Source organism: Trichosurus vulpecula, chromosome 2 (genome assembly GCF_011100635.1).
Source record: "Trichosurus vulpecula isolate mTriVul1 chromosome 2, mTriVul1.pri, whole genome shotgun sequence".
Taxonomy (NCBI): Eukaryota; Metazoa; Chordata; class Mammalia; order Diprotodontia; family Phalangeridae; genus Trichosurus; species Trichosurus vulpecula.
In genome coordinates this window covers 361,557,342-361,581,292 of record NC_050574.1, presented here as the reverse complement: position 1 = coordinate 361,581,292, position 23,951 = coordinate 361,557,342, and the positions used below count along the sequence as shown (strand labels likewise).

The 23,951-nt window shown below is 38.1% G+C and overlaps 1 protein-coding gene across 1 annotated transcript; it reads right to left on the bottom strand.

Annotated features, from left to right (window-relative positions):
* Positions 1-13,320: 13,320 nt before the first annotated feature.
* RBM41 (RNA binding motif protein 41) lies at positions 13,321-18,553 on the bottom strand. Its single transcript, XM_036744131.1, is given in 6 exon segments — positions 13,321-13,749; positions 13,751-13,883; positions 13,885-14,248; positions 14,251-14,561; positions 14,563-14,688; positions 18,549-18,553. Coding segments are annotated over 6 exon segments (1,368 nt in total).
* Between the last annotated feature and the right edge of the window lie 5,398 nt (positions 18,554-23,951).

The window sequence follows — 23,951 nt, the reverse complement described above, 5'->3', positions numbered from 1 at the left end:
ACTTCGATGACTTAGGAAAAGAGGGTGAGGCTGATGACTTTGTGTAACTCTGTCTCGCTTAAATCCAAATCATCCCATGATGTCATTGATCCTCTTTGGAATAAATGACAAACAACAATTATCTATAAGGAGAAAGCTCACATTTCATAAATGGATTTTGCATAACCTGGTGTTTCAACAATTCGGCTAGCAGCTGCTGTGGGGGTGAAAAACCAACACAAGCCCAACAACAAGAATGCTGCAAGCCCAGGTTCTTTTGATCTGCTTTGCTAAGGAAATGTTAAGGGGTTAACAATCTTACTTTAATCCAGCATACAAATATACGTACACTTAGTTCAGGGGAAAAAGCCAGTGCCCTGAACTTCAGAGCAAATACAAATTACAAACATCAATAGACCTTATCTCATTCAAATCTCAATACATTTACCAGAGTTTAACAAAATCCCAACATCTGAGTTTACAAGCTGGAGGGCTCTTAACTACAGCTGCTCAGAGCCTCCAAGAGTGAGAGCCCCCAGCAAATAGCTCTGTTCTAGCTTTTAATACCCTCTTTAGCCATCATCAAAGGTTATTTGAGTGACCAAAACTTAGGCTCCGACTATTGGCTCTGGTCTTAGCAACTCGCCTTAGGACCCTGAGGGCTTCACTCCCACTTAGGCTTAGCACCTAGTAGATAGGGGTTTGGGCCTGGGGTTTAGCACCTAGTAAGACTCAATCAAAGATACCCAAATTAATTGATATTACACCTGGACTCAGCTCATTTTTCCCAACCATCTAAGCTAACTTCCAATTTCCATACTATTCAATCCTTATACTCTACTTAGGCTGATCTAAACAGCATCCATTGTGCATTGCCACTTTTACTTCATTTTATTCCTTCTACCTGGAATCCCTTGTCCCTCTAATCTCTACCTGTCTAGATTCTACCTATCCTTCAAGACCTACCTTAAACTAAAGTGATCCCATTCCTCTCTAAACTCCTATACCTCCTTGTATTATTAATTGCTTAGTGTCTTATTTTTACAATGAGATTATAAGCCCCTTGAAGGTGGATACCATTGCTTGTGTTTCTTTGTGTGCCTGTTCACACAGTATGCATTTGATAAATATTTGTTGATTCATTTGTACTTATGTTAAAACAAAGTTCAGAGATAATAGGAAGGGACCTTAGAGGTCATCTAGTCCCTCATTTTATAGATGAGTTAACTGAAGCCCGAAGAGATTATAACATCTCTAAGTAATAAGTCGCAGAACTAGGCTTTGAACTCAGGTACTCTTCGGGGTTTTTCTGATAATAATGTCTTTAAATGAGATACTCAGTGGACCTACTTTATGTTGAATTTTGTGATATATCAGGGCATATAACAGTAAGGTATATGAATAGGGCCATTTATGGACCTTACAGTTTATTTTTTTCTCCCTAGATTCATCTCTAAACTGGTCTAGTATAGGTAAGGGACAGACTCTGTTGGCATATGAATAATGGGAAAGATAGATAAGAAGTCTGGATGTAAATAAAAAGTTCTAGGCTGTGGTGGATAGATACAATGGTGAGGCTGGAAGGGGAATAAGAAAGGGGTTTAGAAAGTGGGTTAAATGACAAGGATTTCTGGGGCAGTGTTTAGTGTTTAAAGCCTTCCTCTGATAAATGCATTAACTACATATAGTTCTAGAACTGTGCAAACTTGGGTCTATTCTGACTATATTTGCTCTTCTAATTCTTCTGGTCCTGCCTTCATTATGCTAACCATTACAAGGTTTTAATACCAAAAACGGTCATAGTTTGAGGTCACAGTTTGGAAGTGGGCATGAATACAAAAAGGAATACTGTTTGGTAGGGTCTGGGATGAGGGAGGGGAGGATCCTCAATTTCAGGAATTTATACAGACAGACTATTTTCATCTTATTGATTTTTGTCACTGATTAGATTCTATTCACCCTATTAGTCAGAATGGTGCTGAGGAAATGAAGAAAGTTTTTGCCTCATTCATTTTCAATAGGTTGGTAAATTACTGTTGTTATTATCTCCTCCACTGACTGGCAGAGTTTATGTACTGTATATGGCATCAAGTAGGCCAAGCAGTCCTGTATGTGGAGCTCTGCATACAGATTTCTGCCACAGGGCCATTGATAAGGATAAGAATGTTCTCTATCATCAAGTGGACACCTATTTTTTTAAGGATCAGGAGATTATGAATTTGTCAAGCTTTCCATTATCTATGCTCGCTTAGAATAACAGTGCTACGGGTGAATGAGAAATAATTTTATTTGACTTTGGAATGAAAGACTTGATTTTTTTTTCTCAGTTCGACAATTTGTTTTTCCTAAAGATATGTCATCAGAAGGAAGAGGCAGCTTGGAGAGCTATGAAATAGCAAATAGAATACTGACTCTGGAGCTGGCATCAAGAGGAGTCCTAGGTTTCAATCCCACCTCAATTAAATACATTAAGCAACAAACATTTATTAAGCACTTACTACATACCAGAAACTATGCTAGATTTTTGTGGTATAAGGATAAAAATGAAATGGTCCCTACCCTTGGTGGGGGCTTACATTTTATCAGAAATGACAATATTTATCGATATAAATAAATACAAAGTAAATTTTGGCAGGGAAGGTTCAAGCAACTGGGGATAGAGTGGGGAGTCAGGAAAATGTCCGTAATCGAAGGTAGAGCTTAAGTTGAGCTCAAAGTACAAGGATTCTAAGAGAAGCAATAAGGAGGGAGTGTGTTCCAGGCATGGGAGTCAACCAGGACAAAGCCACAAAGGAGATGGAGTGTTATGTCTGGGTAACAAGATGGTCAATTTAGCGGGGCCATAGATTGTATGTATGTATGTATTATAAGGATGGAGAGAGGGTTTGATTTCAATTGTATAGGGTTTTAAGTGCCAAACAGGACTTTTCATTTGATGCTAGAGATACTGGGGAGTCACCAGTGGTGCTTATTAGCTGTGTGACCTTGGGCCAGTCACTTAACCTCTCTCAAGCTCAGTTTTCTTTATCTATAAAAGGGTGATAATAAGACCTGCAGTACCTGCCTTCCAGGGGTTGCAATGATGTTCAAATCAGATAATGTAGGTAAATACCTTTGCAAACCTGAAGTGCTGTATAAGTGTCCAATATTATTATTAGGAGGTGGTTTGTAGACATAATAAGTGGCCTGGAAAAGGCAGGCTGGAATTAAAAATTTGCTTTAAAAATTACATGGAGTAATATATATTACTTTGTAATATATATTTTATAATATATTATAAAATATATAATCATATACTTTGTAATAATAATAAACACATATAATAGAGAATATATCGGAAATTATTTATACAATTGTAATAGTATATGACTGAATAGAAAATTGAACTGGGAGGGATGATGGTAGATTTAAAACAAGGGTATCTGAGAGGCCACTGAGTCTATCCCCTGCCCCTTAACACTCTCCCCACCCCCCGCCCCTTTTCAGATGGGAAAATTGAGGCAGAGCAGTAAACTTGTCCAAGGTTACAATCTGATAAATATCTAATGCAGGATTTGAAACCAGGTCTTCCTGATTCTAGGTCCAGTGACTTATCCACTACTTCAAAACCATGAAGTCTCTGGATGGTGACAGCTCTAATTCTGGTTTTGCTCTGTGTTGTTTGGTTTCATGATTATAAAAAATTTGTTAATTTAGAGCATGGGAAAAATGGAGCAAAAGACATGTTTGATCCCATTGGCTTTGCTCTATAAGCACGAATTACACACACACATACACCCTGACACACTCACATCTTATAAATGTTTGCCATTGGCCTTATAGGAATTGCAGAAGACAGTGTGGATAATTCAGTGCAAATCTAACACTCGAAAAATAACTCCAAGTGCAGATTTTAATCATTTAGCTTCTTTTTAGGTATTGTCTATTCTATGTAAAGCATTATGTTCAATACTGAGGGAGATACAAAAAATATGACATTGTCTGTGCCATCAAGGAATTTATAACCTAGTACTACTAGTGGTTACTCAATAAGAGACTAAACCTCACTTAAACTACAAATTAGAACTACTTTTTCTTTGGCTACTTCATTCTCATTTTCCATTTGTTTCTTCCTGTCTACTTTCAAATATGCATAGGTTTCAGTCAGCATTGCTGTATTCTCTAGTTGCTACCCTATTCTTTGCATGTATTTATTTATTCACTTATTTTACAGCACAAGGATAAAGGTCAGGCAAAAGTATATACATCAGACAAAATGTATGTACATGTATAACAAAAGCATGATGTTCAAAGATTAGTTTTGAATATTTGCATTTAGAGATGTTTATCCTCAGATCCTAATGTTATGCTGTCCATTTCTTTCTCCCTTTCCTTCCTTCCTTCCTTGCCTACCTGCCTGCCTTCCTTTTATGCCTTTTTTATGATACAATTTTCCACTATAATCCCTTTCCACTTTTGAACCTTTGCTTGTAACCAAGAAAAAAGTTAAGCATAAACCAATCAACATAGCAAATGCATCTGGCAGCATATACTATGTTTCTTATCCTCTCTCTCTCTCTCTGCCAAGAGTATGAGATCTATTTTATATAGCACAAGGATTGGTCATTACAATTATTCAGAATTCAGGTGTCGTTTTCATGGTAATCCTTGTATACCTGATGAGAATGGGCTTTATTACATTTTTGTGTATCTGTATCCCCAGTGCCTGGCACAGTGCCTCACACATAGATGCTTAATATATTCTTGATTAATTAATTGATTATGTATTGTTTTCTTAGTTCTGCTTTTCTTTACATAATCTTTCCCTTGAAGTTGCTTCGACTCCTTAGAATTCAACTTTCTGCAAGTGAGACAATCTCGAAATTCCAAACCTATGTCCGATCTATCTCCTTGGTTCTGGTATCACTTTTCCATTTGCATGCTAGATTTTTCCAATGTGTTGTCCCTCTATCAATTCAAACTAAATATTTCTAAAATTGAACTTATCATCTTTTCCACTTCTTGACTTTAATATATATATCTTTAATGGTCACTATATTCTCCCAATGAATTAGACTCCCAAACCTCAGAGACCATTTTGGCCTTCATCAATCAATTGGATAAGCATGCATTAAAAGAACCCACTACTAGTAGGCATTATACTAGGTGTTGAGGCTCAAAAGTAAAAATGCAACATATCCAATATTCACTAAGTTTCATTGATTCATTCTTTACAATATCATGAGGATCTAGTCATTCTTATCCATTTCCACTGCCACAACCTTAGTTCAGGCTTTCATCTCATTCCTGCATAACCTCACTAGCCTTCTGCTTGCTTTTCCTGACTTCATGAGTATAAATCTTCCTAAAATACAACTTTTATCATGTCCCTCCTTTGCTTCAAAAGGCAAATTGTTTATTCCTTATCATAGCATTCAAAGTCTTCCACATTCTGCTTCCAACCTCCTTTACTCAACATTTATAAAATGGTATGCTGCTCTTACCAATCTCAGAAGAATTAACTATGAAACTTTGAGTGTGAACATTTATATTTCAGAAATTGGCAAATTGTATAAATCAGAGCTTGATTTATTGTTTTGTTAACTGTCTAGATTTAAGAAAATAATGGAAGAAATGTTAATAATGCAGAATAAATTTAAAGTATGTTGTAGGTACATCCCCCAACCCCCACCGAGAGCTGGTTGTTAAACATTTACCAGCACACTTCTGCATTTACTGCCCCACCATCTTTCCTTACATAAATCCTCCACTCCAAACTACTCTACGATTTGTTTCCTGTCTATCTTATACATTTTTCCTTTGCATCTTTTCTTATGGCACTTTCCTGCCTGTAATGCACCTTGTCCTCCTTAGCGTCTATTGAACTTATCTATTCTAGGAAGTCTTTCCAGAACATTTCAGCCCTCTGTGATGTCATCCTTCTTGGAACTTATAGTGTTTGCTGGCTATACCATGCACAACCTAATAGCATCTAAAACAACATTGAATTCAATGTTAGATGGCCTGGATAACCCTGGCTCTGCTACTTAACTCCCAGAGAGATCTTAGACTTGTCACTTATTATGCCTCTATTACCTCATTTGTATTCCTGACTTATATTGTATACTTATATTCCCATTTTATTTTCTACATATTGATGTACTATTTCATTCTGAGCTCCTAGAAGATGGGGACTATGTCTTATTTATCTTTATACATCCCATGGCACCCAGCACAATGTCTTAAATGTAGTAATGCCATTTTCTTGAAAAACCATTTTTGGCTGATTGAGCCAGTATGTTCAAGTGGAAAGTCCACTGGACAGAGGGAGTTGGAAGATCTGCATTCTGCTCTTGGTTCTAACTAGTAATTTTTCTGGACTTTTATTTCCCCTCCAAAATAAATGGGTTAAACTAGATCAGTGGGCACCAAACTTTTTTATTATGCACTTCTATTTATATTAGTAAAAATATTTTTAACAACCACATATATGTATAAATTATATTCATATGTTACTGTACTAATATTCTACACATTATAAGACATATACAAAAAGATGTACTTCAAAGGGATGAGATAAAGATAATAATGTGATGATAATAGATAGTATTTATGTGGCATTTTAAGGTTTGCAAAGCATTTTACAAATATTATTATTATCCTAACAATAACCCTGGGAGATAATGACCTATTATTATCTTCACTTTATAGATGTGGCAGACAAAGATTAAGTGATTTGCCCACGGTAACACCAATGATATAAACACTTTTGTTGAAATCTACTAATCTATTAAATTTCCCTCTTCCCTGATCCCAGGGCCAGCAGCGACCTGTGGTCTCTGTAGTGCAGGTCTTAAGTCCTGCCTGATGACCTTTCTCAGGTCTCACCATGGAGGGAAGTAACGAGCAGAAGCAGGGCCTCCTGGTAGTGGATAGTCTTCTTCATATACTCCTAAGTTGTGATTTTTTTCCTTTTTTGGGGTGGGGTCCAGGTCCTGAAACCACAGAGAAAACAGTGAAAGGAGAGCAGCAAAGTACACAACAGCTGCAAATGTGTTGAGCAGCTGTGTGGCTCTCAGTTCTAAATGTCTTTTTGTGTGCCCTAATGGATTGATTTGCACATCCCCTGGGGTGTATGCACTCCACATTAGAGATCATTGGATTAGATGACCTATATGGTCTCTTTGACTTGAGTCTCATGAATTTGTTCCTCAATACTTAAATGTCTTGTGTTTTTATTGGTATGGGCACATTCTCATCTATGTACATTGCAACTATTCATAGTACCATAGATCTAGACTTGGACAGGGCTTCAGAGATTAAGTTTAAACCCCTCATGTTACAAGTGAGGAAACTGAAGCACATGTTGGCAGAGTAGCTTTGCTTAAGGTCACAAACTAATAATGGAGGCAGGGTTCAAACCCAGGTCTTCTTCACCATTAAGTTCAATGTCTTGGTGGCCAAATTTCTGGTGATGAGCTTCTATAAAGATAAGTTGGTCTTCTGATGATAAGATGTATATGCAATCTGTTGCCAAGCTTGGTGGGAGCTCCCAGAACTTACATTCTTCCTGGTATAGCTGTTGAGAAACCAAGATAACTTCTATTCCATGTAAGATTTTCTCGGTGACTGTGATTCCATTACCGATAAATACAGGGGTTGATATCATTAGAAGAGAACCCAGAACATAAGTAAATTGTGATATTTACAAGAATTCATGTTCTATTCTTAAACAAAGTTAAATGGTCTGTATGCTGCTTCTTTTACAAGCTGCCCTATCTGTGGATCCAGCTTGTGGTGCTTGGATACAATTTTGTTTTAAGTAAATAGTTAAGCAAGAGGTATCCACAATTCACTGTTCCTGAAATTGCTTTCAATTATCCACTTTTGTGTGTTAATAACACACGATTGATTAATCCGGAAAGTCATTTAGCTTTTCTTTACCTCAGTTCCCTCATCTGCAAAATGAAGGGAATAACCCAGCTGCTACATCATTTTCCCTGCAGGGATGATGAGAAGGTTAATGTTACACTCTCAAAGCTTTCCCCCAAACAAATAAGAAGCCCATGAGAGTGTTAATAAGACTAGAACTCGATTTGAGCCTGAGAAAAGTGATGTATAAATATAAAGAACTGTTAAAAGCTCTTTTTCCTGATGACTGTTGCTGAAGACCTTTGAGGCTTTTGAGAAACAAAAGAAAATCCCAAAGTAGGGAATATAAATAAAAGCACAATGAATACCTCAGATAAGAGCTAATCACTTATACTCTGCCCCCATCTCTTCGGTATATATCTCTCTCACATTTTACTTATGCCTTTTGTGTTTCCATGCCATTTAAGTCCAGATACATGGCTACCTCTCCTCCCACTTTCCCCCTAAATGAGCCTTCTCTACTATGAAAGAAAAACCATTAAAGAGAACTTTAATAACTGTATCTGACAGCATATGAAGCCTCCTATGGTTCCCTACTTCACTATCACATCTCCAGAGAGCAGATTGGTCATAATTACACAGGGCTCAGCTTTATTTTATTCTTTTAGTTTACATTATACATCCTTTGTGTGTATTTTTTGCATCAGTTCATACTAGTCTTCCCATATTTCTCTAAATTCTTCATATTTGCCTTTTTCTACAGGACACTAATTTTTTTTTATTATCATCTACAGTTTATGGCTCAATTTACTTGAGCCATTTGTCAATCATAGATTCATAGATTTAGAGCAGGAAGGGACCTTGGAGGTCATGAAGTTCAACTCCCTCATTTTACATATGAGGAAACTGAGGCTCAGAGAGATTAAACGACTGGCCCAGGGACACTCAGCTACTGTGTCTGAGGCAGGACTTGAATTCAGGTCTTTCTACAAGATTGTCTATTGTCCCACCTACATGCCTAATTAGTGAGTACTCACTTTGTTCTCTGTTTTGCTGCCACAATACATACTGGCATGAATGATTTGAAATATATGGAACCTTTAAATCTTTAGCTTTCTTGGTCATTACTGGCAGAGTGATCTTCGGGTCACACGATGTGAACCTGTAATGACTTTTCTTGCATAATTCCAGGTTGTTTTCCAGAATGCTTAGACAAATTCATAGCCCCACTAACAGCATATTAATGTGTCTATCTTTTTATAGTTCCTCCAACATTGAATATTTCCATCTCTTATTATCTTTATCCACATGCTGAGGATGAAGTGAAATCTTAATTGTTTTAATTTGCAGAGTTGGAGCAAACTTTCATATGGCTATAAATAGTTGTCATTCTTTGTTTTTTGTACCTTTCTATGAAAGTCTTCATTCAACCATTCTTGTCTGTAGAACTCAAGAGGTAGAGGGTACCTTGTGTTCACATGGTACTTTCTTCTCATTTTATAAGATGAGGTCACTAAGGTCCAGAGAAACTAAAATGACGTAAACTACTTTGCAAACTCCAAATTTATTATTAATAACAAGAAAAAGATGATAATGATGATGTTGTTGGTGATGATTCACTAATTTGCAAAGTTCATTATGGGGCTGGGATGCAAAAGAAAGTCCTCTAATACCAAATGCAGGGATTTTCCCACCATAACTAAAAATGAGATACTATATGTAAAAGCTTTGTAAACATAAAGTGCCCTATAATTGTCTATTATTAGTATCACAAGGTGATAGTACTGTAGAATTACAATCTTAGCATAATATCTTTCGTTTAATCTCATCATGATTAGTTTATGGACCCACAGTCTGTTAACCATCTAAGTTGTTTCAACAAGGCAAGAGACAGCAGAGTATTTCAAAATTAAGCTAACCTTAAAGTTTGAAAAGATATTTTGGTACTTTTAACCTAAGGGTTCTATTACTTTCTGGCTGTCACATTCTGTACCTATTCAATCTATAGCTTGAAGAAAATGGGCTCTGAACTCAGATAAACAACCTCTGTAAAAGAGTCAATAAGAAGGTGTGGGCCGCAAACAAAAGTGAGGGTTTTTGTTTAAATTCTTTTTTGATGATAACATCCTGGAGGGCCATAGTCCACCCCTTCTCTTTTCATTGTAAAGTTCTGGTTCATGTGGGTCTTTGACACATCTGGTTTTGCTGTTGATGAATGTCACAAATTTTATTGTGGTCTAAGGCACAAAACAGTGAAGGTGATTATTTGGTATCCTGGGGGATAAAAGACACACAGTTGATTTAATTTTGCTTTTCCCTGCCAGCTAGGGTGATACATAGCCACACTTAAGGCAATTTTTGAAAAAGAAATTCTTGAGAACTGGTAATAGGTAATTAAGTCTATTCTTACAGGAGGAAGTGTGGTTTAGTGGAAAGCACAATTGACACAGAAATAGGAAATCCTGGTCCAAGTACCCATTGATACTTCCTAGCTATGTGATTTTGGACAATTTTGCACTCATCTCTCTGAGGACTTAGTATGTCAATGATGTTGGCCTAAATGATTTCTAAGATCTCTTTCAGGCTGAAATTTCAGAGTTACATGGTTCTTGTGTATGTTATTTAGGGTTTTATGAGGGGGTACTGTGGTATAGTGGATACAGGGCTCACCTTGAAACTAGGAATATCTGACTTTAATTCCTGCTGCTGAAACTTATGACTGCATGGCCCTGGGCAAGTCATTTAATCTCTAAGTGCTTTAAGTGACTCTTTTGGACTCTGAGTTGAAGGGGAATTACTAACCTGTCTTGGTAGAGGGAGTTTCCTTACATAGGATTTCCCTGTTATAATGAAATCAAATCCACTCCCTGTCCCTATGATTCTGTTACCAGTAGGACTTGCCCAAGGTCAAACAGCTAGTAAGTGTTTAAAGTGTCTCAGGCTGGATTTGAACTCAGGATCTCCTGACTCTAGGGCCATGCTCTACTCACTGCACCATCTAGCTGCTCTACCAATAGGGGTTTTTATTATAACTCAATGCATGCGTTGTCATGTTAAGAAGTGCCTTTATGAAGTCCTATACTGTATCTTTATTTTGTGGTCTTACTATTTATAGTACTTGTGGTTCAGTTTCTTGATATACAGAGTGACATTGGTTCCTACTTCACAGGGGCATTACATTAGTTTAAACAGATTTAATTTATTCAATTTTCCCTGTATCTCTTCTCTTTCCCCCTCTTTGAGAGTCATCTCTTATAACAAATAATGTTTTATTTTTTTTCTTTTTAAATGCTTTATTGAAGCTCTTTATTTTTTTTTAACATCATCATTGCTTCTCAGTGACTCCTCCCACCTATACCCCCCAATGGAACAAATAAGTACAGTCAAGCGAAACAAATCAACATAATGGCCATGTCTGCAAGTGCATGCCTCATTCCACACCTAGAGGCGACCACCTCCCTGTAGAAAGGTTGGAGGTGCGCTTTATTATCAGGCCTCTGAAGTCACCGTTGGTCACTCACTGAACTAATCCATCCAAGATCTTTCACACGAACTGTTGTCTAGTCACATCTCCTTAAGCCTGTCAGAGAATAAAAGCCTAACGCAAAGGTAACAACCTCTTGCTCTCCATGAAGGGGCCTCTCTGATTGTTGGACCCAACTACTGATCATTCAAACCGTATTTGTGTTGTAACTAAGTTTCAGGCAAACTGTTTCTCCACATATTCCTGTTTCTCCAATATGTTCTAATATCTGTGATACACAAGACATTGCTGAGACAGTGGAGGAGGGAAAAGAGGAGTAACTAGCTAAGGGCTGCTCTTTGAGCAGAAAAAATGGAGAAACATTAGAAAGTGTAGAAATACCCTTCCAGGAAGGGTCCCCCTGAACATGGAACAGCACCTGCTAAATTACAGATGCTTCCAGGAGAAAAGCAAGCAAGGACCCTTGCATCCCAGTTGGGGAACAAAAGAAACAAAATACACACCCCTAAGACCCCTCCACAGATATACAAACACTCATGGACACACATTCATATAATGTACCAAGTCTAATACACAAACAGGTATCTGCCCATGCCACAGTAAAGTTGTGTTGGTACATCACAAAATAGTATACATATAGCTGTGATTTGATGAGTCTCATCTGTGCCCATCATTTGTGAAAACTTTCTTTGCTTCCCAAATTCTCTTGGCCACAGATTCCCTTTTCCCACCTTCCCCAGGGTGCTTTGTATTTTGGCTCCTGATTAGCTGTTTCCAGGACTTTGAGAGAGGAAGAAATCCTTGGATTAGGGTTGTCTTGGGGGGGCAGTGGGGGACTGTTTGGTCCTGGAGAAACAGCTGATTTATCTAGGCAGACAAGTGTTCTAGTGGGAGGACAGAGAGAGTGGGATCTCAGGGAATGATGGGTGCCCCAATAAACTAAATGCAAGACTCGGGGTAGGCCCATCTGCTGTTTGATGTGCTAGAGCTCTCTGGACAGGCCATAGTCACTAACACTACTCTTACCCTTCCCTTAGTCCTCAAGGGCTGGTTTGGAATCTGCTTTTGCTTTGGGGAGAGCTGATCTTGGCCTGGACAAGGGACTAAGAGATACAATCTGACCAGAACTACCAGTCCAGGCCCTGGATGTGGAATGTATCATAAGCAAAGGTTTACTTGGAATAAAGGAGGCAACTTGTCTGAATGCAGACTGGAAGAAGGCCTGCTCTATGGAGAGGAGTTATTCTAGTCTGGAAGGATGGCAGCTGGGAGACTTGTGTCCAGGCCATCAGGATATCAAAGAAGTTGAAAGTCTACTCTGGGTGTCTGTATCTACAGTCAACTCCCTCTGAGCAGGCTTGGCAAACTTAAGAGGAAGCCAAGCCATAAGGCAAAGGTGAAGGAGAAAGAAACTTCTGGGACACAGGGTTGTAAAGAGCATATGCCTGTAAAGGGAAAAGGTTTCCAGGGTGATGCTCTAATGGCCTCTTATGTTTGTATGTAATCAATCCAATCACCCACAAATGTTTATTCCCCATCTACTATGTACAGGGCACTGTGCTGGACACCAAAGAGGGAGACAAAGAAATAAGAAAAGGTCCCTGTTTCCAGGAACATATGGTTTAGCTGGGAAGATGAGATATACAAATTAAGTATGCTTTGGACCTGGCCGCTCTCCTGCAATCTTAGATGACTACTTGAGGCTCAGGTGGGGAAAGGGATTAGAGGAGGTGGGGCATAGCAGACTGATGTCCTTCCCTTGTGGTTGGTAGGAGACAGGCTAGGAGGTTTTGTCAAGCCTCTGTAAGGTAGCAGGAAATATATGAAGATCAAACAGAGACAACTTGTTAACAATTCTATCTCACCCTAGGGAGGCGGGGAGAGGGACGGCAAACTTTATTCTCAGTATCTCCTCTATCCCATACGGTCTCTCATTGGGGGAAGTGTTTCCACAAGTCACCCATAATGAACACTGGAAAAGGACTGTCTTAGGTGCTTACTAGTCACTATCTCCTATGAGGTGGTTCATTATATAGAGACCCTAGAAGTGAGTGGCAAATACAAGTGAGAACACAAGGAGTCTGGTCCATTTCTCTTTTAGTTCCCATCCTATCTGTCATGCTATCTGTTGCACATGGGATGGGAAAGGCTGACTGAAGCCCCAACATCTGAGTTTTGTTCTTCCCAAACTCTATCACCAGTGTCTTCCCCAGTAGGTTGTATCCATTCAGCAGCAGCAATGCTTGCTGGGCCATCTACATATTGGGGAAGGTGATGAAGGCCTGGCCCTTCATGAGGCCAATCAATACTTGGAATTGAGTCGGGGGTCCTTTTTTCTCCTGGAACCAGGCAAACAAGGAGACAAGTTCCTTCTCAGTCACCCAAGGACTGAGGTTCTTCAAATACAATACCTTGTTCGGCTCTCCAGGACTGTATTGAAGCAAACATAGGAATTTTATGGATGTTCTCCTCCGATGGATGATTTCTATTGATCTCATCTTCTGTGACAAACTCCACTAGTTCTGTCCCCTTCTTGGACCCCGTAAGACATTGCTGAGACTCAGATTCCCACAGGGAGGCTAGGCCCCTCAGCCTGTGCCACCTGGTTTCCCTGATCCTGAAGTACTGACAGGTTCTTAGCTGTAATACTAGTGTCCACTAATGCATCTGGGTCCAGTGAGGGGGAAGCAAAGGGTTCGCTTCTCATAAGCTGAGCCTCTTCCGGATGTGGTTTGGCCAGCATCTCTTGGTAAATAGTCTCCAGATTATTAATGGGGTCCTTCTCAGCCTCTAGTCTCTTATAGGATTCACCTTGGTAATAGAGAGCCCTCAGGAAGGAATGGCGATCATTCCCCTGAAACAAAGCCTTTTCTATTTCCATCTCTCCCGGGCTCAGTTGTTTACTCCCTGAAAACCTCTGTGGCAAGGCCACATCTTCTCTTCAACATCAGGAAGATGGTCCTGTGTTGCTTCAGGGGCTGCTCCCAGCCCTGTACCCCTGTGGGATGAAGCTCGGTTCTTCCACAGCACAATCTCTCTATGGTTAAGTCCCAAGTCCCTCAGAGATGTGATTGTCTGATCACTCTTTTGTAGTGCTTAAACCTGGGACAAGCTCAAAGTCCCAGCTGCCTCCTTCCCAAAGGGCTCATACACTGCAGCAGGGGCAAAGGATTGTTTCTTGGATACACACTCCTCTACGGATATAGAAGTATCAAGCTGATGGTGAAGGAGGCTTCTCAGCTGCCTCTCCTTCTGTTTCCAAGTCCTCCAGAATAAGGTCACCACTGGAAAGGCTGATGTTTATTCTCTTCCTGTTGCCACTAGAGCTGTTGCCACTAGAGCCGACGCCGCTGCTGTGCGCTGGATCCCGACAGCTGCAGACCGCTCAAGTAATGTTTTAAAAAGGGGGAAGAGCAAAAAATTCAGTGAAACCTACCAACATATTAGCAAAAAAGAAATCCAACATAATATGTAATGATCCCACATCAGTGGACCCCAACCTCCGCAAAACAAGGGGAAGAAGGTGCCTTTTATTAAGAAAACTGGCTCTCTGGACTCTCACCAGACTTAGCGCTACAACAGATGAGAACTGTCGAACTCAAGCAATCCACCAGCCTTAGCCTCCCTTTTAAAAGCAAGGACTGTAGGTGTACATTGTCATGCTTGACTTGTTTTGGGATTCAGTGAACTCTGAGTGATTAAGTTCAGTTATTTCTGATTCTTTCTGACTTGGTCTGTTCCATTGACCCACCTTTCTATTTTTTAAACAATACTAAGTGGTTTTGAGGACTACTGCTTGAGTTTTGGAAGTGTTGTTCCCTCATTTTTCCTACCTTTCCTCCCTTCTATTTCCTTTGATATTCACACATGTTGTTTCTCCAAATGATTTTTTTTGTTGTTTTATATAGCTCTGAAAAAATATCTCTTTGGTAGTTTGATTGGTATAGCATTAAATAAATTAATTAACTTTGGCAATATTGTCATTTTTATTATATCAGTATGGCCTAAATATAAGAACTGAATATTCCTTTAGCTATTTAAGCACTTCATTTCTTTATGGGAGTATTTTGTAATTGAATCTATACAAATATTGAAGGTGCTTTGGTAGATTGACTTCAAAACATTTTATACTTTTGTAGTTAATTTTAAAGAATCCCCTATTGTTGATGTTAAGAATAATGATAGCCATAATAGCAACTCCTAAGTTATATGGAATGGAAAATTTTCAAAATATAGAGATCTGGAAGAAGAAACCCAAACCATATGGAATTAGAATAAGATTCATATAATCTCAATCCCGTCTGCTACTGGAGTTGTTTTGAACATGTCGTCAGTGATCCTACAGAAGATGAACTTATATCCCAGAAATTTTATCCAATTACAAAATAACAACAATGAAACAGCTTTTGCCTATCTATAATATTCTGCCTACCATTATACATAAACGACTAATAGGATGTAACGGCATGTCCTAGGCCTGTTTCTATTTGAACATTGAAAAAGATGAGAACAAGATGATGTTGATGGTGATGAGAGTGATGATGATTATATCTGGCATTTCCATCAGTGAGTTAATCAATAAATATTTATTAAGCACCTACTATGTGCCAGCAACTGTGTTGAGCACTTGAGATACAAAAAAAATGGTAAAATATAGCCCTTGTCCTAGAAGAGTTCTCAACCTAAATTAGCTAATTTCTAAATTAATTTCTATAGCATTTTAAAGCTTTCGAAATGCCTTATATGCATTGTGTCATTTGAATGCTGCCTCATAATGAAATGCTGTAGGAAAGCGATTTTAGAATATTAGAAGTACTATGTAACAATGAATTCCAAATATATATGGAACTAAATAAAAAAAAGGTTACATAACAAGAAAGTTAGAATAGAATGGGAATAGCTCCCTTTTGCAATTATGCTTAAAAAGACAATTCTTAACAAAGGACAGAGGAGATAACAAAAGAAAAATTAGACAATTTTGATCACATAAAATCAAAACTTCTTTGCATGGAGAAAATCAATGCAGCAAGAATGAGAAAAGGGAAAAAATCATTTCATTAAATATCTCCCACAAAAGTCTTATAACCAACTCACATAAGAAACTGATAATAACATATAAGAGTGAGTGATTCCATCCCCAAATGGTCCAAGAATATAGACAGTTCTCAAATGAGGAATTATAAAACCATGAATAACCATATGAACAAAGGTTTCCAATCACCCATAATAACACATATTACATACATATTAAAATAACCTTGGGGCTTCATCTCACAACCATTAAAATGATAAATATGACAGAAAATGGAAACAATCAATATTGAACGGCCTGTGGGAAGAGAGTCATACTAATTCATTATCAGGGCAGCTATGAATCGGTCCAATTTTTCTGGAAAATAATTGGAATTATTTAGAAATTCACAAAAATTTTCATTTTTTAAGCTCAACAACCCTTGTTATTCAGTTGTTTCAATCATGTCTGACTCTTTGTGACCTCATTTGGGGTTTTTTTGGCAAAAATACTGGGATGATTTTCCATTTTTTCTCCAGCTCATTTTCCAGATGAGGAACTGAGGCAAACAGGGTTAAGTGACTTGCTCAGGGTGACACAGCTAGTAAGTATCTGAGGCCAGATTTTAATTCAGGAAGATGAGTCTTCCTGATGCCAGGCTTGGCACTCTTTCCACTGCACCACCTAGCTGCCCTAGGTTACTCAGAGGCTGGAAGAAAGGCTCCCTGCATACCAGATTATTTACAGCATTTTTTATGGAATCAAGAAATTGGAAACAAAGTAGGTGCCTGTCAAGAGAGAACTGCCTGACAAACTGGTATATAAATGCAATGGAATACATTCCATGTAATGAAGTAGGAAATGACAGTTTCAGGAGGGAGAGATCAGTTCAAGCTTTGGGAATCAGGGAAGGCTTCAAGGTGGTAGTGAGGGAAAGATGTGGAGTACGGCATGAACAAATCACGGAGATGGGAATGATAAGGACTGGAGTACGAAATAGTGGAAAAGGGATAGAAACACTGAGGGAATCACCACATCTGATACATTTGGTAGGTAGCATACATGCAAATTATTGCAAGAACTGATGAAGAAAGTAAGTAGACATTTAACACTGTGCCAAGCACTGTACTGAGCGCTGGGGATACAAAGACAAGGGTTGGACTAAGCATTTATTAAGTACCAACACTGTGCCGAGCATTGTGCTAAACTCTTTACAAATATTATTTCTTTTGATCCTCACAACAACCCAATGAGGTAGGCACCATTATGATCTCCATTGTACAGATGTGGAAACTGAGGCAGACAGAAGTTAATGATTTGCCCAGGATCATACAGTAAGCCAGTGTCTGAGTTTGTATTTTAATTCAGATCATCCTGACTCTGGGCCCTTTGCTTTATCCACTGTGCCACTTAGCTGCCTCAATTAGGGAGCAAGGCTTATCTATAAGACATCATCACACCTCCCCAGAAACATGCTTCCATATGGGAATTGCATCAATTAAGCAGGCTATGACTGCTCACCGGATCCCTGCTACATTAACAAAGTTATTTCATTTTTTAAAAAAAAGTCCAGATCTATGTGATTTTATTGATGCACATCCTTAGTAAGGAACTCTCTACTAATGTAGACCAACATTTTCTCTGCAACTTTCAATCTTAGAGAGTTGCCTTGGCCACTGTGCGGTTAAGTGACTTTCCCATGGGCACACAGTATGTGTCAGAGGCTGGACAGGTTGGCTCTCTTTCCACTATATCCCACTGCCTCTTAGTTTCATTTATTTCTAGTAATGTTATCTCACACTTATATAAGTGGTATAGCAGCTATGATTCATATTTTACATAAGGCCAAATTGAGTACAAAGAAACACTTTTTTTCTTCTACCTTACAAGTTAGCTTCAAAAGAAGACAATGTTGACATTTGACTCCCCTCCCCTAATAAAAAACGTTTGGTCCTTAGATTGGTAAAATGTTAGAGATAAGCTTTTAAATTGATTTTGGGACAAATTGTCAGATTTCGGCAAAACCCTGAACTACTAGAGATGATGCTCTAAACTCAATACTGTAAATCATTGAAACATTGAAGATTAAGAGGGAAAACCCTCCGTGGAAAGACAAATGAGAGGGGAGGGCAAAGGAAAACAAATGAGCACCCACTTTCTGTCAGTGGAAATTGCAGTAGGTTTTTATCTTAGGAATAGCCTTTAGCATTTATATTTCCTTACGGCATACGTCAGCATCTTCAGAGTCATAAAACTTAGTAGGCTGTCTTGACGGCTGAATATATTTCCTTCTCCGTCTGAGAAATGATTCTGAAAGTTCATTGTGTGTTTTATTCTTTGTTGCAGGATACAAGGACACTTGCTATATTAAAGAATATCTCTCTATATATAATAACAGGTGTTTTTTCATAAAGTGTCTATATTTTCTCTTCCCTCCCCTCATGTATGTTGTAGCTAATGTCCAAATGAGACACATAAATAACAGTCTGAGATTCAGTCTAGACAGCCACAGCCCATCAGAAACCATGCTGTGTCATCAAATAGTAATAGTCTTCAGTTTTTTAAAAAACCAATGGCATTAGTGAGCTGGTTGATTTTTCCTACTCTCCGAGGGCAAGCCAGGGTTGTACACCATACTTTTCCCAGGAGACTCTAAGCAGCTGGGTCTGGAGTTGTTTTGTTGTCGTTCATTTGTGTCAGACTCTTCATGACCCCGTTTGGGGTTTTCTTGACAAAGATACTGGAGTGGTTTGCCATTTCCTTCTCCAGCTCATTTTACCAATGAAGAAACTGAGACAAAAAGGTTTAAATGATTGCCCAGGGTCACACAGCTAATAAGTGTCTGAGATTTGGACTCAGGAAGAAGAGTCTTCCTGACTCCAGGCCCAGCACTCTAACCATCATGCCCCTCTGGGGGCTGCTTACTGCTTTGGTTTCCAAGGTCCTCCAACTCTGAGTCTCTTCTACCTGTTACTGTTTGAGATTCCAAAGCTGGGACTTTGCTTACTGAGTTGAGGAAACAATACAATTAGGGTTTTCCAAAGATCTTAGCAAAATTTTAAGCTGTAATGACCGTGTCTACATACAAAGAGAGGTGTGAACGTGAGACAATAATTAAGTATTTCAAACCATTTAAAAATCTCAATTAGCTGGATCATTCTGGCAAAAAATATTTTGGAACCTAAATTATTTCCATAGTTGTCTCAATTAATTTCATGTGTGTAGATATTAATTTGATTAAATTCCAGATAATTCTTCCATTAAAAATTAGAGAACAGTGTTTGTGGAAGAAACCTGATAGAATTCTATTTACAGTGTGAGGTTAAAAGAGAGGACGTTCTTCTTAGAAGCAAAACGAAGGTATTATACCATAATTCACATCCTGTTCTGTGCAAATGATGTTCTCCTGATTTTGCTTGCTTCTCTTTTCATGACTTCATATAAGTCTTCCCACATTTCTCTGAATTATTCATATTTCTCATTTCTTAAAGGATAATATTAATATGTATATATTAGTATTATATATTATATATACTAATAATAAAGCATAACACATTATATTGCTATAGCAAAATTTGTACGTTTAATCCCCAATTAATGGGCACCTACTTGGTTTCCAAGTTGTTGGTGTTGTTTTTACTACCTTAAAAAATGCTACCATGAATTTTATATATCTGGTACCTTTTTTACATTGACCTACTTGGAGCACAAGGCCCAGTTTAGGGCTCAGTAGATCAGAAGTTATGAACAGCTTAGCAACTGCTTTTCACATAGTTCTAAATGGTTTTCCAGAATTATTGATCTATTTTTCAGTTTCATGAACATTATATTAGTATGCCTGTATTTCCACTGCCTTTCCAACATTGACAATTTTCATTTTATCAACTTTAACACAATTTTTTTAATTTTAAAATTTGTTGGTATTTTTCAGAGCTTTATTTTTGAATATATCCACCCACTGCACTGCCTCTTCTTCCCACCCTACTCAGTGAGCCATGCTTTGTCTAGGAACATGCTGGAGTGAGTTAGAATGAACTCAAGAGCCAATTGTTAAATTTTCATTGTGAGCATTATTCATCAGAAATTGGCAAATACCACAAGTCAGGGCTTGATTTATTGTTTTGTTGGTTTTCCAGACTTAAGGCAGTGATGGAGAAAAGGTTAATAATGCAGATTAAACTTAATAGTGTCATATATACACATTTTTGGGGGGGGGGCTAATTTTTAAACATCTACCAGCCATCCTTGCTTGTAACAAAAAAAAATGAAGAAAATAGGGAGGGAAAGAAAGAAAACAATTCAGCAGAACAAATGTATCAATTGAAGGTGAAAGCACATAAAATGTTCCACAGTCTCCCATTTCTTCAGTGACAGTGAGGGAGGGGGACACATGTATTTTCTCATCTCCTCTTGAAGGACAAGCTTGATCATGACAATTACCTAGCACTTGATTTGGGGGCTTTTATTCTTTCTATTTTCATTCATGTAGTTAGTCGTTATGATTATTATTTTTCTCGCTTGCCTTAGCTCATTCTGTATCAGTTCATTATATCTTCCCAAGCTTTTCTGAGCTCTTCATATGTATCATTTTTAATGATGCAGTAATATCCTATTTCAGGGCTGCCCAACCTTAGGTTATCTTAGGGTGGCATTAAAATAAAATAATTATTCGAGGGTAGCAGCCAGAATAAAAAATACAGTACACTAACAGAAGGTGGAGAAATGCATGTCTTCAATATGACAGGCGAAGGCGTGAAGTGCAAAAGCAAACACAAAACAACAAAGTGACAACACAACAGTATAAAGGTAGGTGCATACTGACCAGTCTGCATTGTACAGACGGAACTCATCCCACAGATCGATTGAAAATTCCGTGCGATGTGTTCTGACCATAATACTGCTTAAAAACACCAAAGAAAATTAACTTCAACAAGATTATGTATTAGTGATGGAATTAAAAAATCTAATAAGCATTCCATGCAAATTATTATTTTATTTTTTTGCTTGTGAAAATTAAAACCCACAAGCGGGCCACATAAAATTGCACTGCAGGCTGCATGGGGCCCACAGGTCGTATTTTGGACAGCCCTGTCCTGTTTCATTCACATGCCTACTTTGTTTCCAGTTCTTTGCTGCAACAAAAAGTACTGCTACAAATATTGAAGTATATATGACACCTTTCTGTTTTTGACTTGGTTAGTGTATATCCCTAGCAGAAAGATCTGTGGGTGAAAGCATATGTATATTTTAACCATCTTCTTAGTATAACTCCAAATTGTTTTCCAAAATTGTTAGAGCAATTCACAGCTCTATTATCACTGTCTCTCAACAGCTCCTCCAACATTGACTATTCCCATCTTTGTTCATCTTTGTCAATTTGCTGCGCATGATATCAATTGTCAGACTTATTTTGACTTGCATGTTTCTCGTTATTAGTGATTGGACGAAACTTTCATATAGTTTTTGATAGCATGCAATTCTTCCTTTGGGAATTCTTGTTTTATATCCTTTGATCACTTATTCATTAGATAACACTTCTTGGCTTTATATATTTGCATTAATCCCCATATACCTTGGATATCAAAACCGTATCTGAGATATCTGATGCAGAAAAAAAAATCCCAATTGGCAGCTTCTCATCTTACCCAAGTTGCATTGATTTTTTAATGTAGAAACTTCTCAATTTCATGTAATAGAAATGATCTATTTTGTCTTTTGTGATAACCTCTCTTTCTTTCATTTGGTTATCTATCTATATCTGTGAGAGCTATCTGATCTGGTTCTTTTCTCATTATTTAAAATCATGTGACCTTTAATATTCAGGATACGAATCAATTTGGGGCTTGCCATAAATCATTTTAAGAAAGCATTTCCAAGACTAAAGCTGGCATATTTGTCAGCCAACAACATAGGGGATTTCTTTCCTTATACTCATAAGTACCAACTGGGGGAATGGCCAGGACCACCTAGGTTACATGTACATTTTTTTTCCAAAATATTCCATACTTTGTCCCATTTCCACATTGTACAAGGTACAGAATCATTATTATCATCATAAAAATAATAAATGGATGTCTGGGAGCCAAGCTAGCAGAGTAAGCTCTAAACCACTACAGCTTTCCCATGCTCACCTCCAAACAACCACAAAATAGAGCCCCAAAACAAATCCTGGAACAGCAGAACCAGTAAAAAGACAGGGTGAAACAATCTTTTAGCCCATGAAACTTGGAGGATCAGCAAGAAAGATCTGTCTCACATGAAAGGGGAGAACAGCCCAGGATGGGAAATGTCCCAGCAAGCCAGCAGCAAGCCCCACCTCAGCAAACTAATGGGAGATTGTGAATCAATCAAGCAAACACAAAAGAATGAAAAATGGAAGAAAATGTAAACTCATGGGAAAAACAACTGACCTTGAAAATAGATCTAGGAGAGATGATATCAAAATCATTGGACTTCCTGGAAGTCATAATCAAAAAGAGGAACTGGACACTCATCTTTCAAGAAATTATCATACCCTGATGTCCTGGAACCAGAGGGCAAAATAGGCATTGAAAGAATTTACTGATCACCTCAGGAAAGAGATCCCCAAAATAAAAATCCCTAGGAACATTATAGCCAAATTTCAGAACTATCAGGTCAAGGAAAAATAATACAGGTGGCCAGAAAGAAAAAATCAAATATTGGGGAGTCACAATCAGGATCACACAGGACCTGGCAGCTGCAACATTAAAGGATCAGAGGTCATAGAACATGATATTCCATAGGGCAAAGGGGCTAGGATTACAACCAAGAATCACTTACCCCACAAAATTAAGCATAATACATCAAGGGAAAAAACAATCATTCAATGAAATGGAAGGATTTCAAGCTTTCATAAGAAGACCAGAAGTAAACCAAAAGTCTGATCTCCAATATCAAGACCCACAAGAAGCATAAACAGGTAAAAAGGGGAACAAAAACACAAGGGATTTAATAGAGCTAAATTGTTTATACCTCTACACAGGAAGGTGATACTTGGAATTCTTAAAACTTTTATCACTAACAGTACAGACAGAAAGAATATACATAGATAATATGGGTATAAGGTGAATTTAAGGGAATGGCATAAAAATAAGGGATGAGAAAGAGGAGTACAAAGGATATAGAAGGAAGAGAGAGGTAGAATGGAGCAAATAATCTCACATGAAGAGGTGAGAAATACCTTTTACAGTGGAGGGGAAGATGGGTGTATGATGGGCATAGCTTGAACCTTACTCTCATCAGTATTAGCTCAAAGAAGAAATAATATACACAATCAATCAAATATAAAAATCTATCTTACCTGACAGGGAAGTAGGAGAGGGGCAGATGCAGTAAAGGAAGGTGGGGTGGAGACTGATAGAAGGAAGGGCAGATCAGGGGAGGTGGTAGACAGAAGCAAAACCCTGATTCAGTGTGAAAGGGTAAAAAGAGAGAGAAGACACACTGGAGGAAGAATAGGATGGAGGGAAATACATAGGTAGTAATCATAACTGTGAATGTGAATGGGATGAACTCCCCATAAAACAGAAGTGGATACCAGAGTAGATAAAAAAAAAACAGAATCCTACAATACGTTGCTTACAAGAAGCACACTTGAAGTGGGGA